Below are 24202 nucleotides of genomic sequence, written 5' to 3'. Positions count from 1 at the left end.
GTGGGTTCCTTCATAAAAAAATAAAGGTGAAACTATATTTTATCGAAATGTATGCCTGTAGTAGTTTTTTTACTTTTAATTTGCACTCCTGCCTTACATTTTTACGCAGCCTGTTTATAGGGTTGTAAGAGACAGTATACCGCTTAGTTACACAGTTATACTTCTCTAACTATCTTGACCGTTAGGGGGGCTTTTTCCATGACCGATATTGTCTACAACAACCCAGATACACGATTACTTGTAGTCGCAGTTAGTCACTTACTTACTAACTAACTGAACTAGTTCACTTCACTCCATTGTTGTCTTACCTGAATATAGATGAAGGGAAGGCATCACAACTTCACAAGCGAGGTCTCGCTTCCATCCAGGTGAGCTCCAACTGTTGGATTAATCAGAAGGATTATCCATTCTAGGCAGCTCAATGGAAATGAAAATAAGTGGGTTATATATCAAAGCTTTACAAGAATTGAGACCAAATTACAACATGATGACACAACAAGAATTTTTTATAGTGATACAATAACAAAAAACAGCAATAGTAGTAATTTGGCTACTGAGGAGCTACTAGTAAAATACGAATTCCTTGTGTCATACAAAATGGAGTCTAAGTCTGGAGTAGGTAAGCTGAGGTTAGGCGTTTATGGTTACATAACACAAGGCCTGAATTTTGATGCTGAGGACTGATATTCTGTGTTCTATATCTTAAATATGGATCACTTTTTATGCACGGGTGGGTAACAGGGGCCATTGTGGGCTATTACTTTGAAGGATGCTGCAGTGAGTTGGTGTTGCTTTCACCACATCCACCCCACCAAGTGTGCAATCCATTGATGGGATAAATTAGGCCACACTTCAATAAATCACACAGCCCTGGGGAAGAGGATTAGAGTTTTGACTAATAGATGGGAAAGGGGATTTGGGGAAAGGTTTGACAAAGACAAACACTACACAAGGACAACATTCACCTGGGCAATGAGTAACACACCATTTGTCATGAATCTGTTGTAGAAGGAAATGAAGGAATGGGTATGTCAGAGTAGAGTTAAATGGATTACAAACAGTACTTCTGCCCCGATACCCAAGTTATCAGATATCTAAATGTTCTGTCTTCTAGGTTGGGAGTGAACTCACATATGCAGTTCTCCAAATATGATTGTTTAAGGAAAAACAATAATGTATAACAAAATTAGGTGGTGCATCTTTGGGTGCCTATCTTGACTGATCTCGTAGGTAAGCAGAAGTGTTCAGCTCAGTTATTGTTCATGCAGGAGTCTAGAAGGCCTGAGGATGGTAAATCAGAAACTGTATTTTAGAGTTAAGGAGAAGGACAGAAGGAAGCTGAGCTTCATGAGAACTACATCAAGAAGACTCATAGGCAGAGCAAAAAAAACACAAAAGGGGACCCAGGGTTTCACTTTTGTCACAAGTGCAACATACACACAAACCCACACAGCAGAACCTCACAAATAAATACACTTCTCTCCAGTCCACTTAGCTGAGTACTAGGCCTCAGACATTTGGTTTATGTTCGAAATGGATAACTTCTTGCTTCAAGCTGTTGATGAGGTAGCCCCACAGCTTCCGTCCTGAGTTATTCGATCCTCCTCCTGACTCCGAGTACCTCTGTCCCAGACCAGTCATGTCCCGAACAAGACAGCCATGTAGTGTACGGCTGTTGAAGAACAAGTAGGGAAACAGAATGACAGTATTTATTTTGCATAGATTTTTATTTTTTAACTAGAACGACTGTTCTGATCTCTGAAGAACCAGAAAAAAGGAGAGGACCCTGCAAGTAAATCCGGCAAAGTGTGAAAGGGCCAATCAACATCAGGGAAATAATTATCGCCCATCACTCAGGCCCTAAACATTGCAAATCAATCATCTTAAGCAAATTCACAAATTACAGTTCAACACCATCCCTCACTGTCTGTCACCACATGAACCATCAGTCCCCACTAACAATCACTCGATAATCAAACCACTCATTGGTGCACTGGTTTTCTGTTCCAATCCAAGTAAGGTTGTAGTTACACTATCTCCACTTTGATGCAAGCAACAGATTAGAATTTGTCAGTCTTGTATATCGAACTAATGTCTGAGGCAGCCATCTTAGAGGATGACAAAAACAGAAGATACATAGGATGGACAGCACAGGTTAATTCATTTTCGCTAAGTAAGTTTGTAAATGCCAATTACCTGCAGGGAAAAAATGATCTCTTGTCACTCAGGCTGACACATTGCATATGAATCATCTCAAGCAAGTTCCCACATTATCGCTCAACACCTAATCCAAGCACAGTTGGAGATACACTATCTCCACTTTGATACAAGCAACAGATTGGAATTTGGCAGTCTTGTAAATCAAGCGATTGTCTGGGGCAGCTATCCTAGATGATGAAAAAAACAGAAGTATAATAAGAGTGGACCATACATGTAAATACATTTTCACTAAGTAAGTTTGTAAAGGTAAATCACCTCCAGGAGAAAAATATTGCCCATCACTCAGGCCCCAAACATTGCAAATCAATCATCTCAAGCAATTTTCCACATTACAGTTCAACATCCTCCCCCACTGCCTGCCTCCACATAAATCATCAGTCACCATCACTCACACAATCACTCACTCACTGTTGCAATAGTTTAGTTACCTCTTCCAATTCAAGCATGGGTAGTTTAGGTATTAGATATTAAGCTTTGATGTAGGCAACACATTCAAATTTAGTATTGACACTATTGTAAATCAAAGATCGTCTGGGGCAGACCTACGAGTGCTAAGTGATGTAAAAAGGGAGAGGCAATAGGCATGCAAGGTAGTAGGCACTGTCTCCAATGTCATGAAGGAATTGTGGAGGCTCATTCAATGCACACTGGTCCAACTGCATTCCAGCAATGTATGTGACTAGAAAATGTTTGACACAAAAATAATAATGTTACACTAGCTACTTAATTTTTTTTTGCAAAGATGGAAGTTCAAAGAGAAACAATCAAAAATTTCTATGGGGGCATTGGCATACTTAGTCCAGAAAGTAGAGTTTGTCTTCAAACTCAGGTGGTTCACCCAGAAGTTGGTCAGCTAACACACTTGATTCTGACCAATCATCCTCTTGCGCCTCCTATGCTGTTTCAGGAAGGTGTAATTGTGTGCTATGAAATGATAATTTAGATCATAGTCAATATCTCCAGATTTTGAGGTGGGAAGCTAGTCCTTCTTAATGTGACAACCCACCAGCTGCACTGAACACATGCTCAGCAAACACACTGGCGACAAGACTAGCCAGATACTTTATTGCCAGCTTGCTGAGCTCTAGCCATTGGCGCATCTTCCCATACGAATACATCAATGGATTTTTATCCACATCGCCCTCTTTTGGACCATCTGGATACTCCTGGAACATCCTGTGGATGGTTATTTTTGCTGCCACGTGCTCAACCTCTTTTGCCATAGTATCTGCACTGGACTTACACCCTAACAATTAAAACCAATTCAATGTAGAAATTGGGTCGGGTCCTTCTGTTGCTGTTGGTGCTGGTGTTCTGGTTGATGGTGTTGTTGGCTGCTGTGAGACAAGACTGCACTTCCTGGAAGTTGAAGCCAGCACCACAGAACTGTGGAGAGGGACTCTTAAGTTCCAGACATTCTTTATCCAAGTCTCCTGCTTGCTCTATAATCCACCTCTTGTATTTTGAAATATCCCATTCAGAAAAAGAAAAAGCGGGCTGAATTTTTTTGTACCATAGATCAAGTATTGTGGCATAGATGTACCCTTTGGACGCAATGATGCCATGTTGTAGCCTTGTATTACAAGCCAAGTGAAGGATTGAGCTCTCAACCAAGGTGTGCACTTCTGTGTTTTCATTCATACCTGCGCGGCAAAGCTTGCAGATACCTTCTTTACCTAGTCCTGTAACAAATGCAACAATGGGATAAAACTTTCAGGAACTTTAGCTTTCCCTTGCCTCTCCTGTTGTCTCCTGGACTCTTCCGGGGTCCACTCCATGTCCCTATCATCATCATCAAAAGAAGTTGTTGGAGAATATGCTGGAGTTGTACCCTTCCTTTTCCTTGCTGGAGATATGGAAGCCAATGATTCTAAAAGAGGAGATTCTTGCTCAGAAGGTAGCTCATCCTCCTGTTCCGCTCCAACATACTGAAAATTTACTATTGCTGGCTGAGGCCGATGTCCACTTCAACGCTCTGTTTCCTGAAACAACTTTGTACTACTTTGGGAAAGGGACAAATCCAGTACAACATCACTACTTGTCGGTGTCAACATGAATTCAGTGGCTGCCTTACTGACAGACATGGTCCTGGGCTTAGGTTGAGGTGGTGCTGTTGATGCATGAGTGCTGCTCTCAGCTTGCTGTCCGGAGACCGGTGCGGCAGGCACACAACGTGGTGGTCCAAAAAAGGTTTTGGGTGACATGCCACATGTGGGAAACTGCTTTTTCCTACTAACCACATTTTCTTGGAAGCATCTGAATTGGCATTTAGGAAAGTTGTGAAAATCTGTCTCTTTAGCCCCCAGTAGTTCTCCCTCTTTTTCCTCATTGTGAATCTGCATTTAGGGCCGGGACAGCTCCCTTGGATATAGGTGTGCGCTCTATAAATGTAATTTATTATTAAAATTATCATTATCTTTCTTTGGGGCAATCTTAAAGCTCCCAGTTGGCAATTTTACCAAGCTTCACAAGAGGAAGTGATTGGAGGACTGGTGTGTAACTGCACAGGCCTTATGTTTGGCAGAATTGTGGGTGATGCCTCTTTTTTGTGTACCTAAAAGCAAAAAAGCAAGAAAAACCTTTAGTGTGAAACGTGGCATTGTTTGCAGTTTGGATTAGTACAGACAAAGGCAATAGCAGTGTGGTTGTTTTGTTAACTAAGGTACAACTTTAAAGTCAAACTACACCTCCATACCATAATTCTGCATCAGAATAACACACAACATACAGAATGATACAGCTCTTTCCTTTATGTTCATATATTCTAAAATAGACACCTGTGGCACTCACTGAACTAAATGGGTGAATGAAATAGTAATGTTTTAAAGTATGTATGATTGTGTGCACCTATGGCAGGCAATGTGGCCCATGGTGAATGGAATAATGATCATCATCATTACAGTAAAGAATGACTCTAATGTCTACTGTAAAGTGCACCAAAGCTAGGGTGTCCAGGAGGAAACTGAATTATATATCTATAAAATGGATTGTTGTTGCCTGGCTGTGTGCCTATGGCGGGTGGATGGATGGATGAATGGATGATCCGAGGCATGACGGGAAAAAATTAGCAATAAAAATTGCAAAATAGACAAGTGAAATAATTACAACATAAAATAACAAAGATTTGAAACAATTTAAATAAAAAAACTCACAATTAAAAAAACATTAAAATGAAATTGAAAAAAAATAACGAGAAATAAATAAGAAAATAACTAACAATTCAAAATACATTTTTTTTTACAATAAGTGAAGTTGCCCTCAGCCATAATATTGAACTAATATCTCATCCTGGCATGGGGAACAATGAAGACATACTGGCGAAAGCACACTGGCTGCCTATACAAAATCGCTGCCAGCCACATTGGCACAACAACAACAAGAACCAGCAAGGAGGCATGGCCACAACAAAGAACACATACAGACCTATGGCAAAATCACACTGGCTGCCTACACAAAATGGTTGTCATCCCACGGTCACAACAAAAACAACAACCAGCTAGGAGGCATAGCCACAACAAAAATACATACAGCCCTATGGCCAAACAACAAGCAAGGAAGCATGGAAAACAAAGAAGACATGCAGACCTATGGACAGTGACTAAATAAAATGGCCCCTAGCCACATGTCATGGGCAACAAAGACAAATGTTAACCTATGGCAAACACACTGGCCAGTCGGCAATGCCAAAAACGAAAGTTAATTGGGCTAAAAAAATGCACCCATAACTACTACGGGAAGGCCTATTGACTGGAAGGCGACATAGTGAATAAAATGACTATCGACATTTGTAGGAGATATGCTGTAATCATTCACAATTGCAAATGATAAGATATCCAATTTTAACATTTAACATACTAAATATGTGAATAAGGATCCTGCTGCTTGGACCCCATGTGTGTCATACAACTGACTGGTATAATTTTGCATTGCAGATGATTCAGAAACCAGCATGTCTGACGGAATATATGATTCTCCAGGTATGTAGAGCAACATTCCTTTCTAGCAATTCCGAGTGTTAACTATTGTCCTAGTTGGACATTTGCATCATTAATGCCGCTTAAAAGTTGCCGATCTAAATCTCTAAAACTGTCTACTTGTAGAATGTTTCCTCTAAATTTGCACATTGGTAGTTGGTTAGCACCTGTTCATTAAATGAATCTCAACAAAAAAGCAGTTTCTAGCTCCTTCAGAGCCAAAGAGCCTTATGTGGTGCTGTGCAGTAGCAGACCATTTACAAAGATTAACTGTTCACCTTTTATGTGCTGATTGTTGTGTCTAGTTGTTAAATGGGTACTAATGAGGGGACACCTTTCCTCAGAGGTTAATGACAAAATAGTGAAATAAAACTGCCACAAAATATTGCATAATTTGCCTTTTTTTGCCACATAATTTGCTAAACTCTGCCTCATAACTTTATGCTCCCTTACCACATACTTCCAACCTCAAAGTCACTAAATTAACCCAAGCTCCACCCACTAGTAGACATGGCACAAATCAGACAGGTTTCCTTAGGGCAATGTGCAAAGTATTTCTGCAGTACTGATGCACCAAAACAGTAATAAAGTCAAAATGCAAAACAATAAAAATCTCCAAACTACTTAAAAAAGTAGTGTTCTGCCATGGGTGCCCGGAGGTGCCACGTTTGTGCCTGGAACCTGATAGTGGGTGAGAATGACTCTTGAGCACACACTAACCAATGGGATAAAAGTTCTCAGGGCCAACCCTGCCACTTTTGGTATTTTCAAGTTAGCAAAAGTCTTTTGCAATGCTAAACTTGGCTTATGAGGGCTGTGTGTGTGTGGGGGGAATAGAGTATGGTAATCCTAGTTTCCTCCCACATCTAACATTAAACTCCAGTTTGAGGCAGATGCTTGTACAAACCCAAAGATAGAAGTCTAGTAGGACAAAAGAAGCGTACTTCTGCATTCAGACAGTAGATCAACAAGAATTGTCTTGGCATTCTGTTCTCTCCCCTTTCAAGTGTCTCCCAAGTGTTGTATGTAAACCCAGCAGGCCTGTCAAGCATGGTGTGATACTTTGGTGTCAAATAGGGTCCCCACAGCATCCGTATAATCTGGTGTGTTCAGAGTAGTCATCCCAAGCCATTCAGGTCAGCCCACTGTTAGCTCCCTGGAGATATTTCACACCTTGTAACCCCTGTTCAAGAATAATTACTGGCCGGGAGAAGCTTGAGAGCCAATGCAAGTTAGCATTCTGGCAGGAAAGAAGTAACGTTCTAAAAGTTACCTTTTCCTTAATCTTTATTAAAACCCACCTTCACCTTTCAAATCAATTTTAAATAACTATCTATCAAAAATAGTTGTTTAATTATTTTCTAGCGGGCCCCATTTTCAAGATACAGTATCAGTATTTAGTATTACTTTCAGTGTTTCTCTATGGTTAGCCTGCCTTTCTACAGTGAAAATAGCTTTTGGGTTGCTTGTCACTGTGAGGCTGTCTTAACAAACATGTTGTAACTGTCTGACTTTTAAATGCCATGCACCCTGCCTTCTGGGCTACACAACATACATAGGGGTGACTTATTAACATTTAAAGGAAGGTTTTTACCTGTCAAAAGGATTTATTTTGATAGACCAAATTGCAGTTTTTACTCTGCCATAGTCAGGCTAAAAGGGTAGACTTGAAGCAGTGTTTGCACTGCTATTATATTGAATGGCACAATAGGTGCTGCAGTCCAGTAGTGGCATTTAACTGTCGGGCCCTCAGCACAATTTACACCATAAAATGGGGACTTATAAACCAGTTAAATTTGCCAAATAGAAGTATGACAATTCAACCATGTTCAAAGGGGGAGCATAAACACTTTACCACTGGTTAGCAGGGGTAAGTACACAGAGTTCTAAAGCCATCAAAAGGTGAAAAAGCAGTCTGGACTATACTGAAAAGGATGCTGAAGAGTATGTATATCTGTGTGTGTGTGTGACCTAACTCTGAGAGCAGGACTCTAGAACATCACACACACTGTGCACATGCTGTGAATGTAATACCCTTCACTGCTTTTCACTTTATTCTGCAGAAAATCCAGAATCCAGGAATGTACATGAAGACATACCAGATGCTTCTGGTAAGTGGATCAAAAGTTGTATTAGATTAATCACCATACCCTTTATGTATAAATGTTGTTTATCAACTGTATCAGTCAAAGCTAATGTTAAAAAGGTTACATAGAAATTTCATTTCAAATAGCAAATGAGTGAAGAATGAAGATGTGCTATCTCCCCAAACATTTTGTATATTTCATGGACTGGTGAATTATGCTGGTCCAGGCATTTTTCATGTATTTTGCAATGACCTTTCCCTGAGTGTCACAGAGGATTCATATAATCAATACCCTTTTCAAGAGTCTTGGTACTGTTGTGTTTCTATCTAGGACCCTAATTCGATATTCTCGATTTATGCCCTTATGTGGTTATAATAAATAGTATCCTTATAAAGGCATAAGAATCATATCCATTTTTAGTAATAGCCCATGCAGTCCAAAGCACGGCAAGGTTACTCCCATAGACTCCTAGAAAGTACAACGCGTTCTTTAAACAAACCAAGCCTCCAGCAGCCCGGGAATCCCCCCCTGCTCTTGTTTTGATTTGCACAAGAACTCCTGGAGTCCAGAAAGAACTGTTAGTTCTTAGTGATGTCTTATGATCAACCTTACGTCAAACCCGGCACCTTTCAGGTATAAATATACCAACGTTGCCTTAAGCAAACACACGGTGGTGTGGAGCAGAGCGGCTATCTACTTATCCGGAGCCCAGCTGATGCGAGAGCCTGAGGAAGTTGCCCCTCCCCTTTGACGCGCTGGAGAAGCTGCCTTTTCTCACGCCGATAAAATCCAGCTCCGGTGTTCCAAAGTCACCCTCGCGGGTTGCTGGGAGATCGAGTCCTGAGAAGCGAGATACAAGACCTCCTTCATTCTAGAACCAAGGTACGGAGCTGATTAAAACCTTAGAGAGATTTCTTGATTCCGATACTTGGCAAAACTTAACTTAACTTAAGAGCTGCCAACTCACTTACTCCTTCCCACGTATTAGGCTTAGGTCAGGTACACTGGGGTAGGCGTATGTAGAAACACCAGTTGAGTTCGTTAGTCAATGTTTTTATGTATGTATATATTTTATCCATTTTAAAGTATCATATGGCTAAGAAACCGTATCAATGCTTTTACAGTATTATTTCATAATACTACTTTTACTGTACACCCTTTACTTTATGATAAGTATTGCAATTGTGGCAATTCATTTCTCTTGCATTAGAAAGAAGACTGCTCAATAAAATAACACCTTTTATTGAAAACGCCCGTCTCTCTATTTCTCTGCACTCTGGTGAAATTAAGCATGCACGATTGACTGAGTGAAATAGCCGTCTATTGTTTTCACACGACTCTAGAGATACACTCTTTTATCTGAGGGAGCAAAGTTGTCATGTTTATGCGGTTGTCAGAAGCTGAATCCCTTCTTGTCTAAATCAGGGAAGTTAACTGCTCCCTATTCATTCCAGAAAGTTTCTAGTGACCTCTGAGCTAGCTGGCAAACCTAAAGTAAGTCTAACATAGTCAGTAGAGACGTAGATGACCTCAGTCCTATGTCTACACTGCTGTTTATGTTATACCAATGCACAGAGCCTATTGGGAAAATAGGAACTGCACTACATGGCGCCCATGTTTGGTAAGGCGATAATCTAACACAAGACACTAGAGTAACTCAGTTGTGCTTTTCACACAGACCCCTTTTCCCGTAAAAAACTCCAAAAGACGTCTGGAGTGGGTAAAAGGTTAATATCCGCCGGAACTTAGTAGGATGAGAATCCTATGTATTAGTTCTTGGTTTAGTCAACGTTGAAGGATGTAGTGCTCCAAAATATTGTGCACCTAATATTTGTCTCCTTGAAACTTGATCTGCAACAAAAACTTTCAGTCAATAAAAATGTCAGAAAGTGACGAAGAAAGGGAAAGAATTAGACTAGCAGCTCAACTGATAGCGGACGACACACTAGTCTAAGACAACGACCTGGGTGCAATACTCATCCCGGTCAATATAAGGAAAACCATAACTATAAAACTTATAGAAAATGGATTAACATCAAGAGGTGGTACAGTCATTTTTGTGGTAGAGGGACATGAATTTCGTCAGACAGAAGTATTCTATACCTGGATAAACTTTCCAGTAGCACATTCCGTAACACATGAGTTCCATTACTACAAAATAGCGGAAGCTCCAAAGGAATACTCTCCTTTCGAGGAAATTGAAATTCCACTAACATACCAAGAGCACCTGCTCTGGTTTAAAGGCGCCCTAAAACATCAAAAAAACATCACCAGGCGGCGAGGCAAGATGGCTGCTGAGCTGTTGTAGAGGGTAGTCGCACTTACTCACTCTCCTGACCCAAGAATGCCGACGGTGGATTAAGATGAATATGCTGCTTCTTCAAGGGCTAGCCAAGAACCAGATTGGAGTGCACTCTGGTACTGAGCTACGAACAGTTAAGGCAGCACTGATATCTGTCTCTACGGTATTAGCGATACTGGGTAGGCACTGGCAGAGTTTCTACCCCGACCTACGAGTCTCTTTGAAGATGGCACATCGTACTGGGGCAATACCGAAGATCCTGACTACAAACAAGCGATTGACCCACACAAACAACACTGCCTTGAGAGCGCTTCAAATTAAGAAAGTGGAGAAGGCTGACAAAGTCGAAAAAGAAAAGGGGAAGAAAGCTGAGCAAAAAGCGGCGAAAGCGGCAAAACTTGCAAATACGACCGGGAGTAGAACACAGCAGCGTGGACTACAGCAGAGCGACAGCGTACATCCAAAGGAGGCTAGGAGCTCACAGCATCTAAACCCTTCTGTGGCAAAAGAGCTTAGGCAGCCTACCTTGTCTGAAGCGTTTGCGGGTAAAGCGGCAACTGGATCGACAGCAGCACCGTCTGAGAGGCCATCCGACATGGTGAACGCTGAAACAGCACCTGCCGCCCTCGAGGACGCAAGCGCTGAGGTTGCCGAGCAACAGGAGCTCCCGGAGCACACGCCTCCCGAGGAAGCGCTTCCCGATGGCAGGGACGCGGAGACTGCAACACTGGTGAGCAGGGGTGGAATGGAGCTGAGTACAAAGGGCTTGGGAGACACAGAGAGGTATAATAACTCGCAAATGTTGGACGCTCTCCTTCAGGTCGAAGTAAGGCTTCCCATAGAGGGCAAGCAGAATCATTTACAAGATGCAACTTGGGGTAGCCTGAAAAGTTTAGCAAGTTACGATTCTCAGCAGGAGCAAGGAGCACTCAAGGAAGGGAGAGGGCGCTCCCCAGAGGGGGACAAGTTCTTTTCAGTAAATAAAGGCTCTAATTCTTCCCAAATAAGCTCGCAGGGAGAGGGCAGTACTACAGAGTTATCATCAGACTCAGAGGAAACTCACACTAGTGCTTCTAAGAGCAAAGGTACGCGAAATAATAGAAGATCAGTAATAAGGCTGGACAGGGATGGTTCATTCTCTAGTACTAACAAGAAGTTACTGTGGGACTATAGTGGTACTTTCAGAATACACCAAGAAAATTATCCAGATGAAGGGGCTGCAAGCAATGTGGGCTCAACGCCGCACGTAACATTAGATGTAATGTTTAATATGCTGAAGCAGATGCATGCAGAGACAAGGACAGAGAGCCGGAGAGCCAGACAAGACACAAAGAAAATTCAAGCAAGCATCAGGAAAATGAACAAAAGATATGAAGAAGTAGAAGAGAGAGTGGTCCAAGTAGAGGAAAGGACTGGCAGGCTCCAGGACGAGTTCACAGACTGGCAGTCATATAAAATGGAGCAGGGGAAGATTGTTGAAGATCTACAATGGAAGGTAGAAGACTTTGAAAATTGTCAGAGGCAAAATAACGTCAGACTTCTAGGACTAGAGGAGGGGGTGGAAGGGCAGGATGCAAGAGGGTATGTGGTCAAGTTGCTGAAAGGCGCATTCCCAGAGGCGCAGTGGCAATGGAAGACTGAGGTTCAGAGAGCCCACAGATTCCCACTTACGTCGAAGAAGAGACGAGGTGGTAATCAGGATACCTTGCCGAGGGCTATGCTAGTTTTTCTAGGAAACTTTCTTGCGAGGCAAGAAATAATGACAAAGGCCATGCCTGATGCTAAGAAAACATATGACGGAACCACTTTCTTTGCAAGGCCTGACTTCTGTTATGTGACAGTTGAAAGGAGGTGGAAACTTAGACAATTAATCACTCCTTTTCAGCAACAGGGCTCTGAGGCATATTTAATGTTCCCTGCAAAACTAAAAGTTATCACGGGGGTCAAACCAGAATGTTTTTTTCAGAAATCAAGGCAGGCAAATACCTAGCAGAGATCACAGAGAACCATAGGAATAGAAATAAGAGAGGCACCGAGTCAGCTAGAGTAACATAGAACACACTCGGGTCAGATCTAGACTTATGGCTAGACTCTAGAAGAAGATTGCTTTGCGAGGAAAAGGGAAAGGAGGGGGAGGCGACACTACAACAGAGAGCAGTCACACATAGGTCATGTATGACCTATTTGCCTGTAGCAGGGGGTTGGGGCAGCCGGGGGGAGGAGGGGGAGAGAGGGGGTGAGGGGGGGCACGTGGGGGAGGTGAAGGATGGTGGGTAATTACAGCACAAGAGAAGAAGACACATGGCGATATCTTAGTACTAGGAGGAGGGCTAATGGATTGGGTACTTTATAAGGGAAACAGCATGGTGTATAGATGGCCTTAAAGATTGCCTCTATTAATATCTGCGGCCTAAACGAGGGAGGGAAAAGACAGAAGGTAGCGGCAATGTTAAGATCATTGAAATTAGATGTTATATGCTTCCAGGAGACGCACATAGAGGGCAAGAGTAAATAACTTTTCGAACAACTTGGTTTTGAAGTCCTCGCACATACACAGCAGGATACTAAGACAAGAGGTGTGGCTATAATTGCTAAAAAAGGAGTAATAAAGCTCAAGAAAAGGAAGGATGATCAAGGGGGAGATGGGTTATGATTGAAGCAGAAACAGGCGCTGGATGTTACACAATTGTTTCTGTATATGGCTCAAATGATGATGAACCCGAGGTATTTGACTTCCTAGATTTGGAATTAGCTCTCTGGCCAGAACCTGTGATTTGTTGCGGGGACTTCAATGTAAATGGATTGCCAGGGTTGGGTATGACGGGGGGGGGCCAGGGGGATCGTAAAAGGAAATCACGCAGGGCTATTCATAATCTAACACAACATAACGCACTTGTGGACGCCTGGCCAGTCAACAACCCACCAGGGACAGGCAGTACCTTTTACTCAGCGCCACATAGGATGATCGCTAGATTAGACTACTTCTTTATCTCCAGCTCCCTGGTTGCTGGTACCCAGATTGAAAGGCTTCCCCGGGTATTTTCAGACCATAACCCTCTTATAATAACTATCCCCCAGACCACCTGGGGAGAACGATTAGAGTATAACTGGACGTTTGAGAGAGGGTTATTAAGCGAAGAAGATTATGTTAATAAGATGAGGGTTTGGATTAGGTAGTTCTGGGAAATGAATAGAGGATCAGCATCAGCGGGGATGGTCTGGGATGCCTTTAAGGCCGGGGTGCGGGGAAAAACACTACGCTTTACACTATATAGGGCTAAAATGGAGAAAATATCATTAACTAGAAGGCTTAGCGACCTGGCGGAGCTGGAAGATCAACTTATTCGTGCTATCATTAATCAAGAGCCCTTGGAGGACATTTTATTGAGGATAGAACTAAAGAAATCAGAGGCTAGTGAGAGCATGGCAAGGAAAACTGCAGGTAATTATATGGCCAAAAAAGAAAAATGCTATGAATTCAACGAGCGAGTTGGCCATCTCTTAGCAGTGCGAATCAGACAAAATATGGCAGCTGGGGAAATAAAAGAAATTACGGATGGCAGGGGAAGGGTTGTAAATAAGGTAGAGGAGGTACGGGAAGTTTTCAGGAAATTTTATGCAACTTTGTATTATCACAACCATAGTAACAGAGAGCTTGAAATAGAGGAATACTTGGCAGGCATCCCACATGTACAGCTAAAAGATGAAGAAAAGGAGGCATTAGAGATGCCGCTGACTTTGCAGGAAGTTCAAAATGCAGTAATTCTACTACCAACAGGGAAAGCAACAGGTCCTGACCAAAACCCAGCTGAATTTTATAAAACCTTTTGGGATATTCTGGGGATCGATATGCTCGAGACAGTAAGACAAGCACAGTTGGGGGAGAATATTCCGCAGACTTGGGTGAGGGAAGACATCATTGTAATCCTTAAAAAGAATAAGTCACCTTTGGAGCCGGGGTCTTACAGACCGATAACGCTTATGAATGCGGACGCAAAAATGTATTCTAAAGCACTGGTTCAGAGGCTAAGTAAGATAATTGAGAGCCTAGTGAATACTGCACAGCACAGATTTATCCCAGGGAAAAGGACCACGCAGCACACAAGACAAATGGTTACCATCTTGGACGCTGCAGGAGCTGCAGGGGACCCTGTCGCTGTAGTATTTTTGGATGCAGAGAAGGCCTTTGACGGGGTCTCCTGGGGCTATCTGTGGAAGGTCTTGGAATGGTCGGGTATAGGCGCAGGATTTATTAAGGCTATTCAGGCTCTATATGTGGAACGGACGGCAAGAATTAGGATTACTAAAGGATATACCTCCGAAGTACCAGTAAGGCGTGGTACACGGCAGGGCTGCCCGGCCTCGCCGCTCTTATTTGCGTTATATCTGGATCCCTTGCTGCGAAGACTCAAGGAAAATAATAATATCCTTCCTGTTAAACTCCAAGGGAAAGAGTACAAAATATTCGCATACGTAGACGACGTAGCGATTATCACACCGAACCCAGGAAGTGCAATAGTCGAAATAGAGCAGGAAGCAGCAAATTTTGGTAGGGTGTCAGGATATTCAATAAACAAAGGGAAGGCACAGATCGTACAGAATAACTTTGTAACATATCAAGACTCAAGAGTGGTCACAGAAGCGGTATATTTAGGAATAAAAATTACAGCTGACCTAGCTAAACTGGTAGAGCTAAATATGGGTCCACTGCTGGCAAAAGTAAAAGAAAACACAGAAAGGATTCACATTCTACACCTGACTTTGATGGGCCGTATCAATGTAATAAAGATGGTAACCTTCCCGAAGTTCCTGTATCTTTTCAGAGCCATCCCATTATATTTTGATCATAATTGGTTTAATAAATTAGAAGGGATACTAAACAGATTCATATGGGCACAGGGGAAGACATGGAGAGCCTATCGGTATCTCACGTTATCTAGAGAGAAGGGGAGTTGGGGGGCACCAGACTTCAGGCTTTATTATAGGGCAGCCGCCCTGCAGTATTTTCAGGGGCTGATCGGGGGTGGTGGTATAGGGCAAATTGAGGGTAGGTTAGGATTCACTAATGTATATACTGCACTACTGGGTGAGGGGGCGGAGAATGGATTTCTAAATACAATTGATTTCAGTTATTTTAAACATACACGTTTTAAGACATTAAGGGCAGCTTATATGATCTGGAGAGCAATATAAAAAAAACTGGGTCTAGGTAGGCACAATAACTATACAAGGCTGTACACGAACATTTCATTACGAGGAGACATTTTCAGGGATACAACTATGAGGGACTGGAATAATAAGGGGATTGTAAAGGTTGGTAACCTCCTGGACAACCAGGGGGGTATACTACAATTTGGGGAACTACAAGCTAAATTTGGACTAGGACAGAGCTTTTTTAAGTACTTACAAGTAAGAAGCTTTCTTCAACAAAAGCAGGGAGGCCCTTTAGGCTTGGTCAGAGTAAAGTAATGGAATATATAGAATGTTCCATCTGTTGCACAATTAGGCAACTCTATGCTGAACTCAGTGTAATCAAAATCGATGATAGGGGGAAATATGCCCTAAAATTGATAGAAAAACTGGGGATCGACCCAAAAGGATTCCAGGCATCCCTTTATATGGGTCGAACTGTGCTCTGTTCGGCCACATTACAATCTCAACATTATAAGACTATTTACTCACTATATCATACACCGGCTAGAATTGCACAATGGGGCGGCACGTCCGGAATATTATGCCCTCGCTGCGACTCTAATTATGCAGACATTGTACATATGTTAGCTCAATGTCCACAGTTGTATACTTTAAAAAACGCAATTGAGGAGTTTTTGGAAATCTCACTAAAAATTAAGATAAAGCTTACAGATGAACTAATTATCTTGGGGGTGGGGGAATGTGTAGAGGGATTACCAGTGGAATTTATGTTTGTTTCTGTGGCAGTTTATCGTATTTGCATAGCTAGGACATGGTTGGATAAGGTTCCGCCCTCCTTCCAAACATGGATTGCAAGCCTCCTCACTATGTATAATCTGGAAAAAGCAATATATGATAGGAAGGGGCGAAGAGCTAAGATATTAGGACGGAAGATATGGCAACCTATAACTAGCTGGAAAAATGGTAGGGTTGGGGCAGGGCAGGCCTTGACAATGGCTATATAAGGTATAATGCTAAGTGTACATAGGTTTCTCCAATCCGGATTATTTGTATACACTATGTTATTTTGGTTTGAAATTTCACCCCTCCTATATATAGGAATATTTTGTAATTATTTTGATATGTAAAAATTAATGATGTGTGCTGTAACTTGAAATGGATTTGTGCAGAAAAACGATAAATGCTTAATAAAACATAAAAAAAAACAAAAAACATCACCAGGCTCGGTCCACTAGGTAGACCAGGAGCCACGTGGCTGGTTCTAGCCAGCTACTCACCACACCCAGACATTGAAGCAATGTCAGCAATGTCAACCATAGAACTTTTAGTTTAGTTAAAACAGCAAATTAAAATACATAGACAATTGGTCCAATATGTCATGCGGACTTCAACAGTCCAACCTACAATTAAACTTCCACAAAACACCCCTCATCAGGGGAACACAAACAAGATTACACCACAGAACATACAGTAGTGTCTTAGTAAAACACCCGCAAAATGGGAAGAAATTCCATTTTGGTTAGCTCAAAAAATCACCCAGATAGAGGCAGTATTTCCTGATACTACCCCACACGAAAAACACAGAATTCTGACTATCTGCCTCCCAATGGGGATCGCACCACATGTAGAGGACTGTGACACTTGGGGAACAGTCTTTGCTTCTATTTACACAAAAACACATGGTGTTCCGTCTATGGCGGTTATACCAGATGTCCTAAGACAGATTCAGAATGAATACGGTCCAGAACCAGCTTTAACACTGGGTATGAAATTACTAAAAGACTTTAAACAAGTCTCGGCTATATTATTAGCCAACATAAAAGGAGATCTTTTGAATGGGTGTGAGTGTTTGATTGATTCAGATGCTCCGTCCATCACCACCCCCTTTTGTACAACATAAAAGGAGAAGCAGCATGTGTGGCAATCCGCCAGAAATTGAAGAAGACAGATATATTAGACCAACCATTTGAACTTGCTAAAATCATAGAAAAACCCTATAAAGAGCTAGGAAGAGACAGTTTGGGTGGAAAACTGGTAAAACCCCAACTAATTGAAAATCCTGAAAAAACATTTATTAAAAATTATCTAATTACTCCGAAAAAGAGTTGGGAGGGTAATAAACAATCCACTCCCAAGGAAAAACGATTCCAGTCCAGAGGAAGGTCTCCTCAACGGAGAGAAAGATCTCCTGGCCGAGGAGGCAAGTCTCCCCAAAGGGAACCCTCTGAAAAGAGATATAATCTCAGAGATAGGGATAAATTGAGAAAACCTGATAGATATCAAGATATTGATACACGTCCCTCTCGATCCTTCTCACTCAATCTTTCTCGATCTTCCTCATAGAAATCGGAAAGAAGAGGACAGTCAGAACACAAGGAAGAGCACGTCAAGTCCAAAGACAAAGAACCTGCCCATCAAAGTAAAAAAATCACAATTTCCCAGAAAGAAGGTAGCATGTATTAAAATTAAACATGCCGAGGATTCTGAGGACACAACTGAAAAACGGAGAGTGGGCCCAGACAATGCTAGACAGCGCAGCAGAAGTGAGCATATCTCGCAAGATCCTGATGAATCATCTGGAGACAGTGGATACGAATGAATACATTCAGGTGGAAACTGCAAACACACGAGTTAGTGTGCCCCATAAACTATATGAAATAACATTACGTATAGAGGGAGATAAAACTAGGAAAATAAAAGGTCTCTTTTGGGAGAATCTTTCCAAAGGCTATGATATCCTGTTAGCTGAAAAAGACTGGCCACCAGAGTTTGTCAGGGAGTGCCCTCATGGCGAAGAAATGATTATGCCTGCCTTCTCGAATCACATCCCGATTCATAAAAAATACACATTGGCAAGAAAATGGGCAGTGGCCCAAGCCCCTGCATTATACAAAAATCATGTAGGATGGGATGAGGAGTCTCCTCCCCACAAAATCCAGTTAAAAAGTCAGCCCACTGCACAAAGGCAGTACCCAGTTAAACAAGAAGCTAAAAAGCAAGTCAGGGAGATCTTAGATCAACTTGAATATCAAGGGGTGATTGAAACATGCACCTCACAAATGAACAATCCTTTGTTTCCTGTCTCCAAGCCAGACGAATCATATCGCCTAGTTTTGGACTACAGACATTTAAACTCCTGTTGCTAAACTTTTGCAGTAAAAAACTCACACAGTGCAGCACTAATGAATAACATCGTGCACAAAAAATATAAAACAACATTAGATATCTCTAATGGATTCTTCTTTCAAAACATTGCACCTGAAAGCAGGTATTTGACCGCTTTCTCAATAATGGGGTCGCAAAAACAATTTTGCAGACTTCCACTGGGATTCAAGAATAGCCAAGGATTATTCTCAGCAAGAGTAACAGAATTACTACAAGTATATGATGATGATGCATTATCATATGTTGATGACATCTACCTTACAGACGATGACCTGGAGACTCACTTAAAGAGAGTGAACACCATAATACCTGGGTTCGCATCAGAGGGTTACAAATTCAACTTTAAAAAGTCACGAATTGCCCATCTAACAGTCCTATTTTTAGGATTTGAATTATCAAGTGAAGGCAAAAGCCTGGCAGACAACTTCCTAGAGAAGTGCGCAGTACTCCAAGCACCAAAAACGCTGAAAAATTTACAATCAATACTAGGCTTCCTGAATTTCGGTAGAACATACATTCTAAATTATGCGGAGAGGGTTAAACCTCTCTATGAATTAATAAAACCTGATTTTAAACCAATACATTGGACTCAAAAACACACAGAATTTTTGAGATCATTACAGACAGACATGTTAACTAAAACAAAATTGCAAACACACGAAAACATATGCAACCTTGTAATCCGAGTCATCCCAGGAAAATGCGGAATCACATATCTGACCTCTAATGAGGGAGAAACGGTACCTATAGCTTACAAATCACATTTGTAAACTCAAGCTGAAATGAAATTCAGCTCTACAGAAAAAAATCTGAAAGCAGTTCAAACTGCTGTAGCAAAAGAAAGAGCCCTTGCACAAGGTAAACGAATAATAATCGTTACACCAGTACCTGCCCTAGAAGCAGTAACAAGGGCAAGCATTCCGAATGCTAAAGCTCTACATCCAAGATGGATACAATGGGTTAATTCTCTTGCTGCAACAGACGTAATATACAAATTTGATCCTAATTTAAAAACACAAGAATTTCTCCAATATGAATACGAATGTCCTCCGCCAACCGAAATCCTGCCTCTGGAACATTACGGCTGTATAATATATACAGACAGATCAGCACAACCCGCAGTCGGGGGTAAACAAGCAAATAGCGTGTGCAATTGTTAAAGGTCGTTGGCACAAAGGTAAATTTAGACCAGTGGTCAATAAAACTCAATCTCTAGGAGATTGTACAGCTCAGCGAGCTGAACTTCTGGCATTTAAGATGGCGCTTGAAAATACCGATCACGAATTCCCCACACTAATAGTGTGTGATTCATATTACTGCGTTCAATCTTATAATGAATACTTGCAAAACTGTGTTCAAAACGGATTGAAAGATGCGAAAGGTGGCACAATCAAGCATAAAACGCTTTGGGAACAAATAGTTCTTTTACAGAAAGAACTACAAAAGACTCACTCGATACATACAGTGAGTCATCAACGTGATGGCGTTCACGTTGCAGGGAATTCATTGGCTAACACAGCCACTGGGGAAGCGGTTCAACCGGCTTCCGTAGCCACTAAAAAGCGTTCAGAAAAACACATAGATGGGAAGCCATGCTGGCAGTAAAAGCCTCGTTAAAAGGCGATTATGCAGCATTACCTCTCAACTATCCACTCAATAATACATACATAATTGATACAAACTCCGTTCCTTTTGCTCAAATCCCTGAAGCGGGGGATAGAGTAATTCCAAACACGAACCGGAGAGTTTTCTTGATTGAAAGCAGACACATGGGACTGGGTCCGAGGCTCCAACAGATCTTAAAATCTCTAATAGAATTAAAATCAGGATGAGCTTGCAAATATACAAATTTGCAATGGATTGTCCAGACTGCAACAGAGATCGCAGTTGTGAACCGGACCAGACTATAGCCAGGACACCTTTATTAGAAAGCATCAGGAGATCTATAACGCAGAAATCCAACGGGAGATATACGTCCCCATCAATTTTTAAGACAAAATCAACTTAAAAATGTAGACCACCAGTGCTCGGCTGACGCCATAACTGTTATAAAAGATTTGCGAGTCTTTATCGGCACATACGCAATTGGCATGCTACATTCTGACCAGGGTCCTGCGTTTAGCTCTCAAGCTTACAAAGAGGCCATGACAAGCATGGGCATTGCATTGCGGTACTCTTCTCCCTTCCATCCTGAGGGAAATGCGGTAGTGGAAAGAAAAAAAGTGACATAAAGCAATCTATAACGGCGAGGGTATTACCTTCAGGTGATGGGTGAGTGAAACATTTAATAAATGTCCAACGTAGTCTTAATAACATGCCAAGAAATTCACTAAAAGGTTTCAGTCTGTATGAACTTTTGTTTGGAACTACAATGACTATCCAGGATCTGGACCGTCAAACTTCAGTGGTAGAAGAAAAACCTTTGATATCAAAGATTGTTTGGCTGTTTTACAGGACTTGAATGAAACAAGAAAAAGTTTAAGTAACAGAAAGTTTAAGCCAACAACCACTGAAGAACCACCTGTCCCAGCAAGACCTGTCTGGATTCCAAAGATTGGGGATCTGGTCAGAGAAAAGATCGAGGTGAAGAAGGAATTTGGGCCTTCTTACAGAAAAGCAGTACCTGTCTTAACTGTCAGCAGAAAAAGATCAGTAGTACTATTGCCACTTGCTGGTAAAAAGAAAAACAGAATTGTTTCCATCGACCTGGTGAAACCACAATCATGTGGCCGATAATAAATAGCAGGCCCAGTGGACTACCAAGAAATAGCAGAAGACCAAACTTTGCTACAATCCAAGAGGTTCAAACAGAAAGACGTATCACATTCAATAAACAAACAGTAAATAAAAAAGGACTATGCAATAAAGCCATGGAACTTGTGCCTCTTGAAACCCAAATTGCAACAATTCGAGATGATACACCAATCTACAACAATGTAGCATCAGAATGCACAAACGTAACAAAAGAAAATGCAAAGATCAATGGAAATCCGGAAGCAATCCCACCAATTGACCTAACTGCATCTGGCTATTTTATCAACTTTGATGACTTTTCCGATGATCCAAGTGAACATGGAGACAAGCCAGCAAAAAAACTTTCAAAGAAAAATAATGACCGAGCTTTCACACCAACTAAAAGAAACATATCTGATTTCACCATGGATTGAATTTTGGACTGTGTTATGTGTACTTTTTCTCCTGCTTTGGCTCATCATTGTTTTGTGCTTGGGTAGATTCATTGATGGAAAATATAGTCCAATGGACACAGCAAATCAGAACATCAACTTGGTCTTAAAGTCTCACAGATCCTCTCATATCGAGAAAAGAGAACTATCATCAGTGAACATCACAGCCAATCCAATACCTGATGGTATAGCAAGGGACATAACTGACTATGATATTTATGGCCCAATTGACCTCTTGAAGTATCCACACCAGTTTAAGGTTTCCTTAAGTGACTTTGTGATGCCAAGTTCTTTTTCTGATGATTGGGACATTGAAAATATTAATAATATGATGTCAGATTTAGTAATGTCAGCTAAATTCACAGAACATGATTATTTACAGGGTTCATCAAATTATGAAGAGTTATACTGTTACAATCACTATGGTCATCACTATTTGCATAAATCTGCACAACCCAGAAATGTTTTTACTTATAATCAATGGGAACATTGTCCAACTCCACCAAAAGGAAGTTCGAAGACATTTTTTGAGAAATGTCCATACTTCTCAGGGTTTAACAACAGTGATCCAGAAACGTTTTATTTTAAAATGTTAAATAAGACAGGAATAAAAACAATGTTGACAAATACTAAATTGATTTATTCTGAAAAATGTTATGACAAAATGTCCACATTTGGTTTTGAGTTCTGGAAAAACAACATGGAAACAAAAACCATCACGGGAACAAAAGATTGGCAGGTATAAGGTCTAGAATCATTATTTAGAGCCTGTATGATCCCAGAACAAATAATGGTCCTGAATGATACCATTCAACAAACTACCTGTCTTGGCCTAGCTAAGATAAAAGACCATACCTGATAGCAATAGCACTACAGATGTGGAAATAGACGTATCCCATTTTTTTCACCAAAACAGAACACATCCTGATAGGAAAAAATGGTTGATCTGGCCCACAGACACAAACAACTGTCAAGATAGATTCCTGAACAAAAAACAGGGGTTAAAATGACCAGGCCAGACCCAAGATACCCAAGATACTCCCAGGGACAACATCCAGGGATAGTTACAACATACAGTGTAGCGAAATTATGCCTTGAGTGGCTACAGAAATCCACACTGGCTGAAATTAAGCAACACTTGACTTTACTTAATGAAGGTGCTGACTTGCGAGATTTCATAATGGGACCTCGCAAACAGCGTCAAAAACGTTTCATAGCGGCTGGTATATACGCTGCAAACAACGAAGCTTGGAAAGTAATGCAAATTGAAACAGCGGAAAAAATACGAGAAATTGATCGTATAAATTTGGAATAATCACTTTCTGTTGTGGACTATGGGTTAACGACTCTGTCTTCCAGAATATATTCACCGGACAGTATTGTTTCATCTGCCTTTGATATAATAGAGCAAGACTTGCTTATGTTACAACATGGTCAGTCTCAATTGCGTTCTATTGTACAGCTTGGCTGGACGTTGCAAAACCTATGTTCAGGCTACGTGACATGGCGTCTAATCAACGTAACGCCATTATTTTCTATCTTTAACCTTACTGATAAACAAATCAGTTTGGTACAAAAAGGAGCAGATTATACGATTCTGAGCATTGAAAAACTTGAGAGATTACCATTGACAATGTCAGAGAGACCTGTCATTGAATGGATAATACACGGAACCATTACAATTCCGATAACAACTTTCCAGTTTAAAAATTGCCAAGAATATATACCAGCAGGCCAGTATGAAAGGTTGGGTAAAGGATACATCAAATCAACCTGGGATTTACCTTACACACACAAATGTTATAGTGAAGACAAAAAGGAGGTATTCCTTAGTGGCAATAATTGTAAAAAACCACTAGGCGGTACACTTCTGTGTCAAGGTATTAACTTGCATGGAGCCTACGAAGGGTCTTCAAATAACCTTCCATGTCACCTGCAAGGTACTCCTGCAAAACAGATAGAGCCATTCTTCAGACAACTCTCCAACCAAACCTATGTTTTAATAAATGACCACAGCTGTTGTGGAATGGTGCCAGGAGAATGTTATCTCGTTACTGTAACTTCCAAGGTCATTTGCTGTATGCAAGTATTGTATCCAAACAGCAATCCAGACAT

The 24202-nt window shown here is 41.3% G+C and overlaps 1 protein-coding gene across 18 annotated transcripts in view; it reads left to right on the top strand.

Moving 5' to 3' along the window:
• Positions 1 to 24202, top strand: part of NOSTRIN (nitric oxide synthase trafficking) — a 709159-nt gene that overhangs the window by 552060 nt on the left and 132897 nt on the right. For all 18 annotated transcript variants that reach the window (XM_086956574.1, XM_086956575.1, XM_086956569.1 and 15 more), the window contains 2 exons: positions 6153 to 6197; positions 8258 to 8305. In XM_086956574.1, coding sequence (XP_086812700.1) covers positions 6153 to 6197; positions 8258 to 8305 — 93 coding nt within the window. The remainder of the gene's footprint in view (positions 1 to 6152; positions 6198 to 8257; positions 8306 to 24202) is intronic.

This window comes from Lissotriton vulgaris, chromosome 2_1 (assembly GCF_964263255.1).
Source record: "Lissotriton vulgaris chromosome 2_1, aLisVul1.2, whole genome shotgun sequence".
NCBI lineage: Eukaryota > Metazoa > Chordata > Amphibia > Caudata > Salamandridae > Lissotriton > Lissotriton vulgaris.
Note: the sequence above shows the minus strand (reverse complement) of the source record. Positions and strands in the feature narration are given on the sequence as shown.